This window comes from Anser cygnoides, chromosome Z, assembly GCF_040182565.1.
Source record: "Anser cygnoides isolate HZ-2024a breed goose chromosome Z, Taihu_goose_T2T_genome, whole genome shotgun sequence".
Classification (NCBI taxonomy): Eukaryota; Metazoa; Chordata; class Aves; order Anseriformes; family Anatidae; genus Anser; species Anser cygnoides.
The window spans coordinates 71,363,639-71,381,241 of NC_089912.1; the positions used below are offsets into that span (position 1 = coordinate 71,363,639).

Consider the following 17,603-nt stretch of genomic DNA (forward strand, 5'->3'; position numbering starts at 1 on the left):
TAAATATTAATTGGTTTTATGTGTTGAAAGAAAAATGGTACGTATCTGCAGATCCTTTACTCCAGCCTGGCAAATAATTAAGCATCACGTTTCCATTTAAGTGATTATAATGCATGATAATCTAACATAATTTGTTCATTTTATAGGTGGGTTTAATTCAGTACGCTAATGATCCCCGGGTGGTGTTCAACTTGAATACATATCAAACAAAGGATGAGGTTGTTAAAGCAATGGAGGGAACATATCAGAAGGGAGGAGATCTGACTAATACTTTCAAAGCCATTGACAATGCGAGGTAAAACATATTGATGATTACTGGTGCTATCATAACTTATCTCTCAAGGTGAAGAGCACATCATGAATTTCACTCCCCCTTGGGAGCGCAAGTATTTTGAGCCTCTGAGGAGGTACATTTGTAAATAAGTATGTGTAAATAAATGTACATCAGCTACGTGAACAGTGCCCCAAGCAGAAAAGGACAGGGATATGTATAATCAACTTACTGAAATGCAAGTCCTTAACCTTCGAGTTAAGCTCTACACTGATGTATTTCTGCTACCCAACAGACTTGTTTGGTCTGTCTCAGATATCTAAATATGAGAGTGCATCAAACATCATGGACAAAGTTTAAGGAAAGGTACAAAATCATTGAAAGTAGTAAAAATTATCCAGAGATTTAGTGGATTTGATAACATTTGTGCTTGAAGGTCAGGTTAGCTGCAAGGAAAAATAATTCCTTGTCTGGTGTCAGTTTGTCACTATTGTACTAGCAGCATGAAAAACTGGGAAAACTTAAAATTATATGCCATGACTCTGAATACATATACAAATCAGGGCCTCAGTAGGAAAGTACTGCTTTGCAGTTGGATTGAGAACAGGACTCTAGGCCTAAGCAGCTGTGGAATGAAATGGCCTTGGAAACTTTATTTAGGGGAAGTATCAATTTGGTGGAGTCCAAATCTGTAGCAGTATCGAGGAACCTATCCTTAATATTCTGTACCTTTGGTTTGAAATTAGTGTAGCCAGTTTCTGAGTACTCTAATGTTACAAAACACTGATAGTTCCGACAAAAATAAAATCACTGTTTTATTTAGAAAAGTTTGTTTTTTGTGTGTGTGCACAAAAGGTAGAGCATACATTTCTATCATAAATAACATCTAGTTGTACTTTGTTTGTTTGTTTGTTTTCTACTTCCTAGATTACATTTTTGATGGTTCTTTGAGAAAAAGCTGTCAGGAGCATAATTAAAACTTCTAATTGCATTACAGATGCACCTTATTCTAAGTTAGCGATAGATGTATTCATTAAAGCATGTATGCAGAATTCCATACGTTATAAATTACATCTGCTAAATCCGATATTTTATAACAGACAGTATGCCTTCTCACCTGAATCAGGAGGACGCCCTACAGCTACCAAAGTAATGGTTGTTGTGACAGATGGTGAATCACACGATGGCTCCAATTTGAAAACTGTGATAGGTAAATGTAATGAAGACAATATAACCAGATTTGGCATTGCTGTAAGTAATCCTATAATTATGTATACTATGGCAATTGTAGAAAGATCATTTCATTGTTTATATATGAAGGTTCATATTCTATGTGTAAACTGTATATAATGCATGCATTATTACAGTGCTGAGACTGAAACTAGGTGAAATTCATCTTTATGAACTAGTGAAGTATAGGTCCTCGTTAATTGGCAGAAAAAGAAAAGCTGACATTATCTGAGAAACTTCAGCTGTATTATCTGAGAAACTTCAGTTGTTTTCGCCTTTGCTTTGGTTTATATCTTTTTCCTGTTTGAATGGTCCATTGGATAGGAATGTAGTCTGATTAGCAATTCATTAATATGAATGAAATTAATTTTATTTTTGTTGTTATATGTGGAATACTTAAGTAATACAGAAGGAAATGGAGGAACACTGTGGTTTCCTTTGCTTTTCTTATTTTGTCCATTTTATTCCCCACAAGGTTTTGGGATACTTAATCAGACATGAACTTGATACTAAAAACTTAATTAAAGAAATCAAAGGAATTGCTAGCCATCCAACAGACAAGTATTTCTTTAATGTATCATCTGAAGCTGCACTACTGGAAGAAGCAGGAACACTTGGAGAGCGCATTTTTAGCATAGAAGGTAAAATAATCAATGTCTCTGGAAAAAAAAATTAGATCAGATTCTCCCAGCAGAGAAGTGAGAATTTTATTTGGCTTCACCTTAGTGCAATACTGTGCAAATGAGGGGCAGCTGGAGCTGCAGGCTGCATGCTGCTCCCCAGGCGGGCTCTGTTTTGCACAAGCTTTCCCCTAGCTACCAAATCTCTAATGAGCTTGAAATCCAAATTTCTGCGGATTAGTGGGAACAGTTTGCCAGTTGCTGAGTTTTAGTCATGTCCTGGGTTTCAGGAAAAAACTGAGGGTTTATCCATACACATCCAAATGTGTTTGCAGCTATTACCAATGGACAAATAAAGGTATCTTTTTGTTTGTCAGTCAACTGTATTTCTCTGTTAACACTAAGCAAGTGTAAAGATAAAAAGCAAATCAAAATTTTGGGTTACTGCATTGCTGTACCTTCTCAGTTTTGTAATCAATCTTCATGGTGTCTGCCAGGCTCTGTTCCTAGGATCATCCATGTCCTTGTACAGTTTAGCTGAAAGTGCTGTAGAGGTGGCTCAGAGGCACTTCATCCCCCTGAAAGCCATTTTTTTAAAGTCAAATTTAGACCTTGCTTGGGATATTTATGACTTGACCTCAGCCTAGGGAGCATTTTATGGCTGCAGCCTTACTGTATTGAGGATAAAATCTTCCCCCTCTCTGTCACCTTCTTCTACTCTTTACCAGCAGGTTTGTGCTGCTAATCAAATGGGTCAGTTGAGCTTCTCCTTCTTGGGTTTTGCTGAGTACTCTTGTTGAATTTCTGTTCCTCAAGTACCATCCATCTACCTTAGGGAATATTTCATCATGTCACTGTAGTTTCAAGACAATTGCAAGAGATGATAAACATTCATTTGGAAGTCGTGAATATAGCTGTTAATTTCTCTGTACTATTAGTGGTTCTTAGAGAACATAAAAGCAGATTAGCTACAGTGACAGCACTGTGCAAACTGATCCAAGCCATCTTTATCATCTGCCTCTTTTGGAGTAGACTTGTAATGTGGCTCCATGCAGCCATGTTAACAACTTGCCATTAAATCCTCAAAATATTTGACTAGTTATTAGCTCTCAGATTTACACTGTTTGTAAATGTTGGAAATGTTTTTAGCAGAATTTAGTGAAAAATGTCAAATTTATAGCCTTTGTATAGCTACACTCATGGGCAGTGGAATTTGATCTCCTGTGTGTTTCTGTAGGGTTAACCATATGTGAATATTTATTTTGCCAGGTACAGATCAAGGTGATACATTCCAAATGGAAATGTCACAGGTGGGCTTCAGTGCATATTACTCAAAAAAAAAGGTATGTGAATTTAATTATATAATTAGATATAATTGCATAGACATGAAAGCAGAGAAATGCAACAATGTAAGACTTAAAAATATGTATATATACCAATTTTAAGATTTTTATAAGCAGGAGAATGTCAAATTATCCTCTTTGTTTTCACCAGAATAACACAAAAATGACTTCTAACAGTTGGTGTATTTTCCTAAACAGAGAAAATACATATTCATACAGGAAGCTGTGTAATAGATACATACTTATGTACCATTTCATTGTAATGATTTTGAAATGAGTTAATCCAGTGTTTTTAGAAAGTTCTGAGTTCACCTAGCATGAAAAATTTATTCTTTCCAAATTAACATTTTTCGGTTGAATAACTTGGAAGAATTGAAACAATATTGTAATGCTGATATATTTCTGGACAAGATTTATATAAATCAAGTCTGAAAATAATTGATCTAATATTTATAAAGTTAATGATATTTGCTTAAATTATATTTCCCTTAGAAATTAGAAAGGATGATAAATCAGGCATATATTTCATGATAATCAATTTTAAGATTATCTTGACCAAATCTCACTGTAAAATCCAAGTCTGGTTCATTTTTCAACTGAAAATATAGAAAGTTTTTCTTTTAGCCCTTAAAGATAATAAAATATTATTTTTTTAAGTCCCATGTTTGCACAAATTGATGTTTTAACTTACTAAGCATCTGAAGCTAGGAAATAACACCACCACCACACACACACAAAAAAATAGTCAAGTGTTTCTTCAGGGAAATTACGCATACTACTTTTGTTGCAATTTTTTATGTCCTTATCTGGGTACAGTAATGAATTTTAATAATGTGAATAATTAAATGACATTTGTTTTCTGTGTACAGGTTTAAGTATTTATATATAAGCATATTAATCTGGATTTTAGATTTAACTGTGTTCTCTGGGATGTCTCCTTACAATACACCTACAGGATGAAATTTCTGACTTTTTCCAATTGCTTTTGTATGCCATCATTTGCACTTGTAATGGCAAAAAGTGGATTTTAGCTTTTTCTTACCATTTTGTTTGACAGTCTTTGGGGGATCATGAATGCATAAAAGCATAGATTTAAAGCCCAACACTAGGGAAGACAGGCTTAGGAAATTATCAGGCTTTAAATAAGCCCATTCTTTTTTAGTGCCATGGAAGCTAAAGCTGACAGTTATCCTCTTGCAATAGAAGAGTGGTATTCACTCTTAATAAGGTAGTAAAGTCCAGCATGTGAGTAAAAACTGGAAGCAACTCCCACCAACTGCTTGCAGTCATTAGACTGTACATCACTACCTTAAATACAGTGATGTTTTATGTAATTACATACGGTAACTTCAACTTCACTCACACTTCTGCTGAAATAGGGAGTTCTGAAATGTTGATTTTTATTTTTGAAAGGATGTTCTGCTGCTGGGTGCTGTTGGGGCTTATGACTGGAGTGGAACAGTGATTCAGGAGTCTTCAAACAGAGTCACCACCTTTCCAAGCAATGTGTTTGAGAAAATTCTGCAGGACAGAAATCATAGTTCATATCTAGGTAAGAGGCTGAAATGCAGAGCTGGAAATGTATCAAACCTTTGTTAAGATATTAAAGAAATTGGAAAATTCTCCTCTAGTTCCTGTTAACAACTGATTTGAGATGAAGAGAACTTGGCATCCAAAAATATTTCATTTACTCGACAAGAAAACATTGAGTGAAGTCTTTATTGTGTTTTTAAAATTCTATTCACATCAATGTGGTAAGCTGAAAAAAAATCAGGTTCTCTCACAAAAACAGTAAAGAAAAAACATAGGATTTGAAAATGACTTAGTGTATAATACTGTATAATCATATTGGATACCTTCTAGTTTAATATTTGTTTGTAATTCCTGAGTTGCATGTGGATGAGACATTGATTGACTCACTGTAGTTTCATCTCTGCTCACTCTTTTCTTGGCCTTTTCCAATACAGTTTATAGTTTTCGGCACATCGCTGGACTTTAACAGAGGTCTTATTTATAATCCCCATCTATTTTCTGACGCATGGTTTTATGACCCAGTAAAGCCAGGAAGTTTTTCTTCTCAATTCATTGAAATGTTTTCTGCAAACCTACAATATGCCTGCTCTGGCAATTTATTCCTGAGCAATACAACTGCATTTATCGACTATGGTTTTCTTATCGATGAAGTTACTAAAAGAGATGCTATTTTTAACATTGATATGTACTCTTTTCCCTATAGATTAGCAGTACGTGTATCCAGCACAATGAATCACGAAACCTACCTTAAAGACCAGTAGCTCTTTTGCATATCTGATCTCTTCAGATTTTCTGTTTTTCCCTTTTCTAGAGTAATTCTTAAAAGGTCAGGTCACTTCTGTTCAACACTTCCTCACTAGGCAGTTTCTAGAGTATTGTCCTTAATATTTTTGGAGCCAACAATGTCGGTGCCTTTTCTTACTGCGCTATTGCTGTCCCCTCATTTATCTTATCCTCCTTCTGTTCCCCAGTAAGAGCTCTCCATAGCACTGGAGATTTTAGCTCAAGCTAAAGGGTTGCTAGCACAGCACAGCTTGCTGTTTTGGATCCCATTCTGCACTGCACCCTCTCACTTCCAATGGCTATATGCAGTATTAATTAACAATGTGGCCTTAACCTACGGAATAAAGTCTTGTTTTGAAATTTTAGTCTCCATTGATGTTCTTTCCCTGGAAAAACATAATGACCACACACAAATCCAAATTACACCAATATGTGTAAAGATCAAGACATAATCCTTTTGGAGTGTACTCCTTGCTTTGGACTGCAGCTTGCTAAAGACGTGCATGTTTTGTCCAATCACAGGGATTTTGTTACTCAGTTTAAGTAAAGACTTTAGAAAGGATGATTTTGTTTTCTTGTCTTGAAATAAACCTGGTGTAATTAAATCACAGGTACATAAAATATGTAGTAATACTAGCTTTACAGTGCTAATACATGTATAATGTCTTAGCAGGTATTAAAATATGTTTCCTGAAAGCAAATAATGTTAGAATAATGGGAACGAGGATTAAAATGTTGAAAGAAGTTCAATCAACCTAAGCCCTTCAGCTGACAAACTGTTATTATGGTCTGTTGTGTTCAGCCAAAGCACAGGGCTGTGGTTTTGTGATGTATGAGAAAATGCATTGAGAATTCTGCAGAAGCTAGGTGTTTGAAGCTGTGGTTTGAAGGCTGGCTCAAAAGTTCTTCTCATGTTTCTCTTTATTTATTCATTCCCAGGATACTCTTTACACTCTATGTCCTTCATAAGCATGATAATCTTGTGGTCTGTGTTTGACTGGATAGGCCAGGCTGTTGTCCACGCTATTCTGCAAACATGCTTCAACTTGATCTGTGTGTCATTGCTCTCTCTAGAAGACTACTGCAAGTTTGATGCGTATGTGACAGCTTAGCTTCCCATCTGGAAGTACCATTCTCTGTCACTAATGCACCAGGTTGATTCATCTTCTGTGCCTTTATGAGCTGACAAAATTGTAGTTAATGGTCTCTCACACATACTAAATGTTGGCTTTTTCCCCCAGGTTATTCTGTTGCTGTTCTCTCAACTCAGAGCTCTGTCTATTTTGTTGCTGGTGCACCCAGATCCAACTACACTGGCAGAGTAGTGGTTTATGATGTTGACAGACATGGTAATATCGCAATTGTGCAGTCCCAGAGGGGCGAGCAGGCAAGTATATTTTGGTCATGAATGCAGATTTTGAAGGCATCTGTTTTTATCGACACAGTAGTAGACTGCAGTGTGTTTGTTTTGAAAATTCCTCTTTCTTGCAATGCATTTAGAATCCTGCTTGCATTTGTCTCTGCCATTAGACTGTTTCAACGAGATTAATTCTTCAACAGCATTTCAGGAAGTCATTCAACTAGTGGTAAAAGATAATATACAAAACCTGTTAACGTATCATTCTGTCGATGCTTCTAAGTGGGAGAGACTCGATGAGCTCCACGCTTCCTGAGAAGCTGTGAAGTTGATGACATCAAAAGAGAGATTTGGAAGTTCGTTCTCTTTTTCACTATTTGGGAAAGGACGGAAAGCCTTTTGCTTTGCTTTGCTTTGTAAGAAAAGGATTGGGTAGTTTTACCTGTGCAGTTTAATATAAAAAGTATACCTTCCTTAGCTTGTTCTCTGTTTTCATTCATATTGTTGAGTGGTAAAGCCATAGCAGCAGCTACTGGGCAGAAACAGTGGACACATAGTAAGGATATGATTCTTCAGACACTAGAGTATGTTATACAGCAATTTCATCCCAGTGGGCGGTTTCATTAGTGCTGGACTATTTCAAGTATAAGAGTTTTCTGGTTCAGATGCTAAAACATTATGCCTTGTAAAATCCACGTACAAACACAATTTTCTTATTACTGATTTCAGATTGGTTCCTACTTTGGCAGTGTGGTGTGTTCAGTGGATGTTAACAAGGATTCTGTGACAGATGTGCTGCTTGTAGGTGCACCAATGTTTATGAATGACCTTAAAAAAGAGGAAGGGAGAGTATACATGTTTTCCATCACAAAGGTAAGAACAGCACTGTAGTAAAGTATTGGCTTCCTACGTACCCATCCGTAATAAGTGCTGAGCACTTTCATCTTCAGCTGAAGAATTTACTGTTTTTCCCTGAACTAGAGTTTTACCAAGGCAGTTCAAACTGCAGTAGTACTTATTGACAATGTCTGTTCTATTTCAGAAGAGTGATCCCTGTACCCAAATCCAACCTGTTCAGACTCACTCGATCTGGCATTGCTTAGCACTATCTTCTTGCAAAGCAGGCTGGCCACAGCTACACTAAAAATCCCTTGTCACCATATTTTGGGCCCTTAAGTCACTATTTTGTGTATCTTTTTCAAAGTGTTTGAAATACTGACAGCAGTACTTTTATAATGAGAAATTGTGTGTGCTTTTTCTGGGGTGTCATTTAAGGGCAGGGTTAGGTGATGCAGACTGCTTGTTCAGAGGACTGCAGAATGAGCCTTTCCCAGTGCAGTCTTGCCTGTCGTGCTTTTCAGAAGCAGCTGCAAGCTTTCGCTAGAACCACTTGTGGATGTAATCTGGTAATAAGCCAGTAGGACCAGCCTGAAATAGAGCAACAAGGCAAGTCAATAGCTAAGCAGTATTAGTGATTAGTGGCTGGCTGCTATAGGTTCCCTCCCTGGTCCTGGTTTTAGACATTGTGCTAGGCACAGTACATGAATCATAGAATGGTTTGGGTTGGAGGGGACCTTAAAGACCGTCTACTTCCAGCCCAATGCCGTGGACAGGGATGCCAGCCACTGGATCAGGTTGCCCAGGGCCCCATCCAGCCTGGCTTTGAACACTTCCAGGGATGAATATAACACAAGGTTGACCGTTTCTCTGGAATGTTTAGCTCAAGGCTTTTGCTAACCAATTTTTTGCCATTTGATTTTGGGAGGTCAGTTTAACACCTAACAGTACTCCCAAAACCATTTTATAAATGCTTTTCTGCCAACGCGTTGTTTCATGGACGTTCACACTGAGTGGACACTATTACTCATGTTGTCTCCTTTGTCAGCAAAGCCATGTTATTCACTTGATGCCTGCCTGACTCTTTTTTATTCAGACCTGTGGTAGGTGTTTTCAGAATGTTCAAAAGTGCCAGAGTCTTCAGGACGGTTAATATAGGCAGTCTTGCAAACAATTGTGGATGTCTGAATATGCAAAGAAAGTTTTTCTGATTGATGGCACGTATTAGAGAAAATTGCATTTTTCCTACGTAAATTGCAGTCAAATAAGCAGAGATAAAGTACCATCCTCTTCAGAGCAACTCAGAGTCAGATCATCCTGGAGCAACATGAAAGTGTATCCTAGAGCAATTACGTGGTAGACAAACTGCTGGAAGTAGCACTGTTGGCAGCTGACACTGGTCACTGTGACTGTGGAACTGTGCTATTGTGACTGTAGACACAAAATACAGAAGAAAAGGAATTTTTTACATGTTTCGAAAATGAATACATTGAATAACAACTTTTTGACACCAATTTGTCTGTGACAAGTTTTGGATTTAAAATTATATAAAAGTTCAGTATAATGAGAGAATGATTAAAAATAATAAAACAAATAAACAAGTAAAGAACCTGTACTTGTGTAACTGTGTCTATGTTGCGTAAATTATACTTTTCTACTCATTTTTAAAAAATAACTTGGCTGGTATTTTTTAAATTTTAAGCACAGTGCGATAACTGAGGTTAAAGATGAGAGTCATGCTTGCCAAGGAGCTGAATTTAACTTAATGTGATTATTTAAGTAAATGTGATTATTTAACTCTAAAGATCTCCAACCTTTCTTTCCTCATTGGCACTGGAGAGGTCAGGAGTTTACCATTTAGACACATGTTTTTTGCATTAGTTTAGTTAGGAAATTCCATTTCTGTTTCAAAGAATTATGTCCAGTTACATAATTTCCATTCCCTCTGCATAAAAACTGGTAATCCAAAACTGGAAACTGTATTTTTCAATGTATTGTGAAACTTTAGAACAGTCAGATGAGGACAGTGAGAGCATTTAAGCTTCATACATATGGTTATATTTGCTGTTAGTGCTCTGCATAGCATGCTTTAATTTTGCTGTGTAATGCTTGCCAAGACTCTGAGACATAATGCAAACTGAATGGGCAATACAATGGGGAAGGAATTCAGGGTTGAGCAGTCCGAGGGGAATGTACTGGGAGAGGAAAAAAAACACCAACAAACAAACAAAACAACAAAAGAAACAATGCACATAGATACTGCTCCTATGTCTAATCTGGTGCAATGATAGTTATGTTTTTGCTTTTTCTTCTTTTTCCCTTTTTAAAGGGAATTTTGGATCAACAGGAACTCTTGGAGGGTCCACAAGGGTCAGAAAATGCTCGCTTTGGATCAGCAATCACAGCACTTGCAGACATTGATTTGGATGGCTTTAATGATGTTGTAATAGGTGCACCACTGGAAAACCAAAACTCTGGAGCAATTTATATTTACAATGGATTTCAAAAGAGTATACGTACCAAATATTCTCAGGTAAATAACTGTTGTATAATGCTGTACTTAGTGCCTTCAGATCTGTTAGAGGAAAACTGAAGGATTTTCTATGCTTTTCTTGGCTACTACTTCATCATCTTAAAGTAGTATTGTAATTTTTGTGGTTTATTCCAAGTTCTGTGCCCTCCCCACCCACCATCCTTCAATTCAGCTGTCAACACGTCCTGGATGATATTGTTGTGGTGCTTTCAGCTGAAGTGTGCAGAGGAAAAGGGCTTGCAAGGTGCTCTATCTGAGCCTCTCATAATTTTGGTATCTGTGTGTGAAGTTGGCTAATTTCCTATACCGTTTTTGACAAACTATTATTCAAAGCTGAAGTACAACAATGAAGATTTTATAAATTCCAGCTCTGTAAATTTAAAAAAAAAAAAAAAGAGTGGTATTTGCGGAAAAGTGTCTCAAGGGTGTTTGCATATCTCATATATTAACATAATAGTAATAATTTTAATGTCACTGTCCATGCTGACTTTCTGGTCACAGAAAGTATTTGTCAGAAGTCCTGTTAGGATTCCTATTCTTTGAGTTGCTCAATGTAAGATGGAAAAATTTTCCAGTAAGTACTAACTGGCATAAAGCAGTCAGTTAGTTGATTTACTACCAAGACAGAAAAATCTAGTCCATTGTCTGCTCCAACAGGGGAGGAAAAAGTGCTTAAAAGCATTTGAGAAAACATCCACACAGGTTTTTTGTTTAAACAATATATTACGTATTCAGAGAATATCTGCAAAAATCCATTGCTTGGGCTGGTATCTACAGACTTAAACGCTCTTGTGGCAATTTAGTAACCAAACTCTCTTTACCAGAAAATTTTAGGATCGGATCCTGCTTTTGGAAAACGGCTCCAATTCTTTGGAAGATCAGTAGATGGCCATAGAGACTTAGATGACGATGACATTACTGATGTATCAGTTGGTGCTGATGGAAAAGTGGTTCTGCTTTGGTTAGTAAACTCTTTTCTAAAAGCTGCACTTAATGTTTCAGATGCCAGTTAAGCATTTACTTAATTAAACAGCAAAACAAAGAAAACAAAAAGCTCTTTTATTCCATGTGTTCTGCACTAACATGCTTAATGCCTTGTCACTACTATTACAGAGCTGAAAAACGGCATTGGACTTGTCTAACAGACATGACAAGCCAGTCTAGGGGGCAGAGCAAGGCTGCATGGGGGAAGCCAGGTGGCAGGGGCTGCTGAGAGGGATGCAGGCAGGGATGGGGAGGGTTGGGAGACATGTGAGGGCATGTGGTCCAGAGGAAAAGGCTGGTAAATGGGAATGGGGCTTGCTGGGCAGTATGTGAAACAGCAGGTCATACTTCAATAGCTGCAGTGTAATTTTGATAGCTGTGTCTGCTGAGATAGACAAAACCCCTTCCCACACAACCTGCGTGACCTTTACTAGCTGGCAGGCTAATCTCTAGGAAACAGTAGTCCTGCAGGGTAAGGACAGAGAGCAGTGAAACAGAGTTGGCATCTACTTCTGGCAAGAACACCATCTTTTCTGGCATGTGGACTTTACCAGTGCGGTCAGAGTGCTTTTACAAAATAAAAAAGAAAGGCTTCACAGAACCCAAATCTTGTGGCTCCCTAAGTACCACTATTTCCATGAGGAGCTAAGTTAAAAAGTCGCTTGCTCTCCAGTCTGTCACCCATATTCTAGCCTGAGGCTCCCCATTGTAACAAGAAAAAAATCACTGTAGTGCTACTTATTTCATAATAAAACGAGATTATACAAAATGAATGATCAGTTTGGACCCTTGACCCATGACAGAACTCCTGCTGGTGCTGATAAGGATTACATTAAAGAAAATTATGCTCCTTGGATTATCAGCATTTATTTCAATTTGATTAATGAAGATCTTTTCTTTCACTCCAACATTTGGTCTGATTAACGAGTTTCACTTTTGATTAAAGTGTTTGTTTTTACACGTAGGGTTCCTTTGAAACTGTTCTTCAAAATCTTGATTAATTTCATGAAAGTTGTTTTTCTGACATAATAATAAGGATACAAATTAGGATACAATTAAAATGAAGAATTACCCTTCTTTGCCTTCCTAGAAGAGCTGAATGACTTCTCTAAAGGAGCAGAAGAAGGCTACTTGTTGGGAAAACAGGGCATGGTCTTCATTCTGTTATCTTAAGGGAATACTTAGGGCGTTAGGGTAAAGACATTGATTATCCATTAATTTGATGTGATAAATTACTTATTTTAATTACTGAAAGGTACCGTATCAATAAACTCAGTTACATGCAGAGAAAAATAATTTTACCAGTGCCATAAAATGTGTTTACATTCAGAACCCAAAAGATGAATGTTACATTTACATGCAGAAAACAGCTTCTAAGCTACCTAGTGCTCTTGAAAATCACATATAACCTTTTAAAAATATTTTTCAGGTCACAAAGCATTGCAAATGTGTCTATAATTGCCTCATTTAAACCTGAGAAAATCAGTCTGCTGAACAAGAACACAGAAATAACTGTCAAAATATGTTTTCAGGCTACATTTAGACCTGCTAACAGAAATAATCAAGTGGGTAAGAGTGTTTCAATGACTTGTTTTTTATTAATTTCTTCAGAAGTCCATTATTCAAATGAGTAGTGGAAATACTGCATTAAATGTCAAGGAAGGTGAAATCACTATAAAATTTAAGTGCTTAAGAAAGTGTTTTAAAGACCTACTGTCATCACTGCCTCCATAACCTGTGATAAATGAGGACTTAACAATATAAGGAAGAGCTGTCCACCAAAACCCAGGAAATGTCATTACTGAGAAGCTTTTATTTATATAATATATATATATATGTATATCCTTTGCTCACCAATTCTATCATTTTTCTTCAGCTGGTATCACTCGGATATGGCAAGACACTTTAGGAAGGGTAACTGGGTATCTCTGGAGAATGCTCCTTTTGGGGACAGAGTCTTTGTGAGCTGATGGTTTCAACAGCAGACTGCAGACTTTTCTTCTCTCTGGCAAGCACAAAAATAATTCAGCACAAAACTTCTTCAGCACAAAGTTAATTTCCATAAGTTCAATGCAGACAGATGTCCATAGGGAGAACCTCTTTTCAGAGAACAGTAGAGCACCAAATATTTCCGAGACCAACACTGGTGCCTCATGAAGCTATTTAGTTAAACATTTGTGTTGTGGATAACACCAGTTGAACTGCTTCGGTGTTACATACAGTGCCTTTAGGAACTTCTGATTTTTAGTAATAAAATAAAGGTGAACTTCCACAGTGTATTAGTCATCATATGAAGAGAAGACGAATTATGATGTGGTTGAAGAGAAGATGCAGGTTTTCTTTATAGCCTCCTCAGAACTAAGGGATATGGTTTCAAGGCTTCTTTACCTGCTGTAATCCTGGCACTGCTGGCTGGCTCCTTGCCTGAGTTGTGGGCTCAGACATCTGAGACACCTCAGACATCAATCAGTGGAGACCAGATTCATTGCCATTTAATGTGCTGTCTGTGGATGAGAACTTACTTCAGGATTTAAACCTATTAGACTGACTTGGAAAACACAAGGGAAAACTTTATCATTTTGTGAATGCTCTGTGTTTAGCAAACCATGAAAAAAGTAAAATATTTATATTGGTTTGGAAAGCCTGATCATTCTGTAATGCTGGACATAGTAGTGAGATCATAAGCAGTAAGGCTGAGCAAAAAAAAGTACTATTATTCTTTTTGTAGCTATAAAGTATAATGCAACACTGGATGCAGATCTCCAGTCCTCTAGAGTGACTTCCAGAGGATTGTTCAAAGAAAATAATGAAAGGTACATGCAGAGGGATCTTGTGGTACATCGTGAAAAGAATTGTGTTCATGACATCTTCAACGTACAGGTAAGTGCAACTGCAAGGAGCCTCATGACAAAAATGATCAGAGGAAGGTGTTGATGAATTTTATGTCTGTAAGATGAATTTAATTCATGATTTAAGTTTCTCGAGTTCCCCAGTAACAAAAAATACAGAATACGAAGCTGCTTTCAAAGAAACTAATAACTGACTTATTTAGCACAGGTGTTGAGGACAGTAGAGGCCATTGTTAATTATGTACTTCAGCTCTGATGTAACACAGAGCTCATAGTCCATAGTTTCAATAGATTTTAATTTCCCTTTCAGTAGATTCTTCCATAAAGCATCTTCCATAATATATGCAAATGTTTTATCTCAGATTAACAACATTTCAGGTGGGTTTCTCATCCATGCTAGCCCTAAGTATACAGAAGCTGTATTTGGGAAAAATAAAAATACAAAAACATCCACCATTTCCTAGTACCAAAGACCAAACGCAGCAGCACTGAGACTTGCAGTAAGCTCTCTGCATTGTGCTAGGTCAGGTAGTTAAAAAGCGAAAGGACTGATACATGCTTTGCTTTGCAATATTTGCAAACCACCAAGGTCAGAGCTGAATAATAAATAGGAATGTTTTCACATCCCTCTTTCTGATACTTCCTTCTTTTATTCATTGCATACCCAAATACTGTGAGGACAAATATTTCTGATTTGTTGGTCACATCTAGTGTCATTGTAGAGCCATGATCTAGAAGAGTATTTACCCAGCACCAAGAAGCAGAAAAGACATGAGGGGTATTGTGTTTTAGTCCTGCCCAGGCCCAGCTGCTCTCTGTGATGGCAAAGCAAAGTGGAATAGGAATTTGATTTCTGCAGCCAGGTGAGAAGAAAAATCACCTGCTGGTGGCTTTTGAGAGCCAGCTTCCACAGATGCAGACAGTCTGCGTGTTGCTTAGCCCTAGAAGTGAGTGTGATGAGTAGAGTCTCCAGGAACATTTAAAAGACTACGTTGTTACTTCTCTTCTTCTGTTACTTGCTCTTCTAGAAAGAGCAAGTATTACTACACGTTATCAATTTACAGCAGAGTTACCAGTTTTGCACTATTTGCTGTGCTGACAGCTATCATATGAACATGTGTTTTACAGGAACCTTCTGATGCAGTGAATTCTCTTAGTTTGCGTGTTGACATTGGCCTTACAAATCCTGGCTCCAGCCCTGTCCTCGATATATATTCTCCAACATCTGTGGCCTACAGTGTAAGTATACAGCCTTACTATTGGAAAAGACATGACTATACTTCTGTGCATAACGTGTGCCCCCTCAAACATGCACATACCAAAATGCTACATACAAATAAAAACTGGTGTTCTAGTTAAGTCACTGGACTGAAAGCAGGCACCAGTACTTTTATACCTTGGAATTGCATGGGCTCTTCATGCTATTTGAAGGGACTTTCTCATCAGCAAAAGGGACTTTCTCATAAGCAAGATAACAATGTCCTTCCCCTCAAAGGCGTTTAAGACTGCTGTGACTAGATAATTTTAAAGTAGAGCACTGTCATTCAGGATTATTTTTATTATTTGTTTTGTAGATTCCTTTTATTAAAGACTGTGGTGAAGATGAACTTTGTATCTGTGATCTTGTTCTGAAAGTCCAGCAGAAGGGAGATCACAGGTAAGAGCTGAATAAGTGGAATTGGTGGCGTATGGTGTTTTCTTAGTTTTCATAGGTTGTTTTTTCTGTAGGCTCTGGATGAATTTCTTCAGAATATCTTTCTAGTTCAACATCTACTTAGAATCATAGAATCATCATAGAATCATAGAATGGTTTGGGTTGGAAGGGAACTTAAATATCAGCTAGCTCCTTCTCCTCAGGGCTGCTTTCAGTCCATTCTCTGCCCATTTTGTGGGCATTTGTATTTGTGCTTGGGATTGCTCTAACCCAGAGGCAGGACCTTGCATTTGCCTTGTTAAACTCCATTAGGTTTGCACAGGCCCACCTGTCAAGCCTGCCCAGGTCTCTTTGGATGGCATCCCTTCCCTCCTGCATGTCGACTGCACCACACAGCTTGGTGTCATCGGCAAACTTGCTGAAGGTGCACTTGATCCCACTGTCCATGTCACCAACAAAGATGTCAAACAGCGCCAGTCCCAGTACTGACCCCTGAGGAACACTACTCATCACTGATATCCACTTGGACACTGAGCCATTGACCGCAACACTTTGAGTGTGAGCATCCAGCCAATTCCTTACCCACTGAGTGGTCAATCCATCAAATCCATGTCTCTCCAATTTAGAGACAAGGATATCATGGGGGACAGTGTCAAATGCTTTGCACAAGTCCAGGTAGACGATGTCAGTTGCTCTTCCTCTATTTATGCTACTTAGAAGTAGCAGAGGGGAGGAAAAAAAATATTAGCATTTCTGTCTAAATAACTAGTCAAGGAAAAAGAGGAGCAATATGATAACAGATACAGAAGTAGGATTCTTGTCAGTGTAGACAAACCTGACTTTTGTTAGATTAGAGATGAGTAGACAGTGAGGATTCAGAAGAGTCAGGTCTGGCTGTCTGCTGTCAGAAAAGGAAGTGTGCTGGGGGAGCAGCTGTGGCTGTTTCAGTCCCTCCTGCGAGGAGCAGTGGGGATCCTGCATCAGGCTGCACTACTGGGTAGCAGAGATCAGCTCTTTGGGCAGCACATAATCCAGAACCGTATATTTACACACATATATTTACAGTATGCAGAAAGACTGGCTTCTCCTGGAGCTGCCATATGACTCAGACAGCCATTCTCTGCCCACCTTCTCACCAGGGTGGAAACCTTGAAAATTCAGCAAAGTGATTATGACTGTACAGAATCAAGGTCCCAGAATTTAAGATGACATTAATTCTATTTGGTTTTAAAAAACACCATCACAGAGTTTCTCATGTCAAAGGGTTTAGAAAGCAGAAGGTTTATGCGTATAGAACATAGGAAATGTCTTGCTGTGCTTGTTATTCTTTGTTGACTAGAGGCAACACAGTACAATACATTTTCATGATCCACAGCTGTTCTGGTACCTCCATTTACAACATTGAACTTTACTTTCCAACAGCAAACAGCAGTTCATTGTCAGCAGCAAAAACAAAAGACTAACATTCAACGTGAACTTGAGAAATAAAAGAGAAAATGCGTATAATACCAGAATACAGGCTACATTTTCAGACAACTTGTTTTTTGCTTCTTCGTCTTTACCGGTATGTGGTACTCATCTTCACTGTTTCTGTTATTGCCACTGATTT

At 37.8% G+C, this 17,603-nt stretch overlaps 1 protein-coding gene across 1 annotated transcript in view; it reads left to right on the forward strand.

Moving 5' to 3' along the window:
- The window catches only part of ITGA2 (integrin subunit alpha 2), a 66,435-nt gene that overhangs the window by 31,600 nt on the left and 17,232 nt on the right, over positions 1-17,603 (forward strand). The window contains exons 7-20 of the mRNA XM_048050381.2: positions 147-295; positions 1,372-1,522; positions 1,977-2,142; positions 3,391-3,464; positions 4,878-5,016; positions 7,022-7,167; positions 7,867-8,010; positions 10,304-10,507; positions 11,332-11,468; positions 12,921-13,060; positions 14,220-14,371; positions 15,469-15,579; positions 15,915-15,997; positions 17,417-17,558. Coding sequence (XP_047906338.1) covers positions 147-295; positions 1,372-1,522; positions 1,977-2,142; positions 3,391-3,464; positions 4,878-5,016; positions 7,022-7,167; positions 7,867-8,010; positions 10,304-10,507; positions 11,332-11,468; positions 12,921-13,060; positions 14,220-14,371; positions 15,469-15,579; positions 15,915-15,997; positions 17,417-17,558 — 1,938 coding nt within the window. The remainder of the gene's footprint in view (positions 1-146; positions 296-1,371; positions 1,523-1,976; positions 2,143-3,390; positions 3,465-4,877; positions 5,017-7,021; positions 7,168-7,866; positions 8,011-10,303; positions 10,508-11,331; positions 11,469-12,920; positions 13,061-14,219; positions 14,372-15,468; positions 15,580-15,914; positions 15,998-17,416; positions 17,559-17,603) is intronic.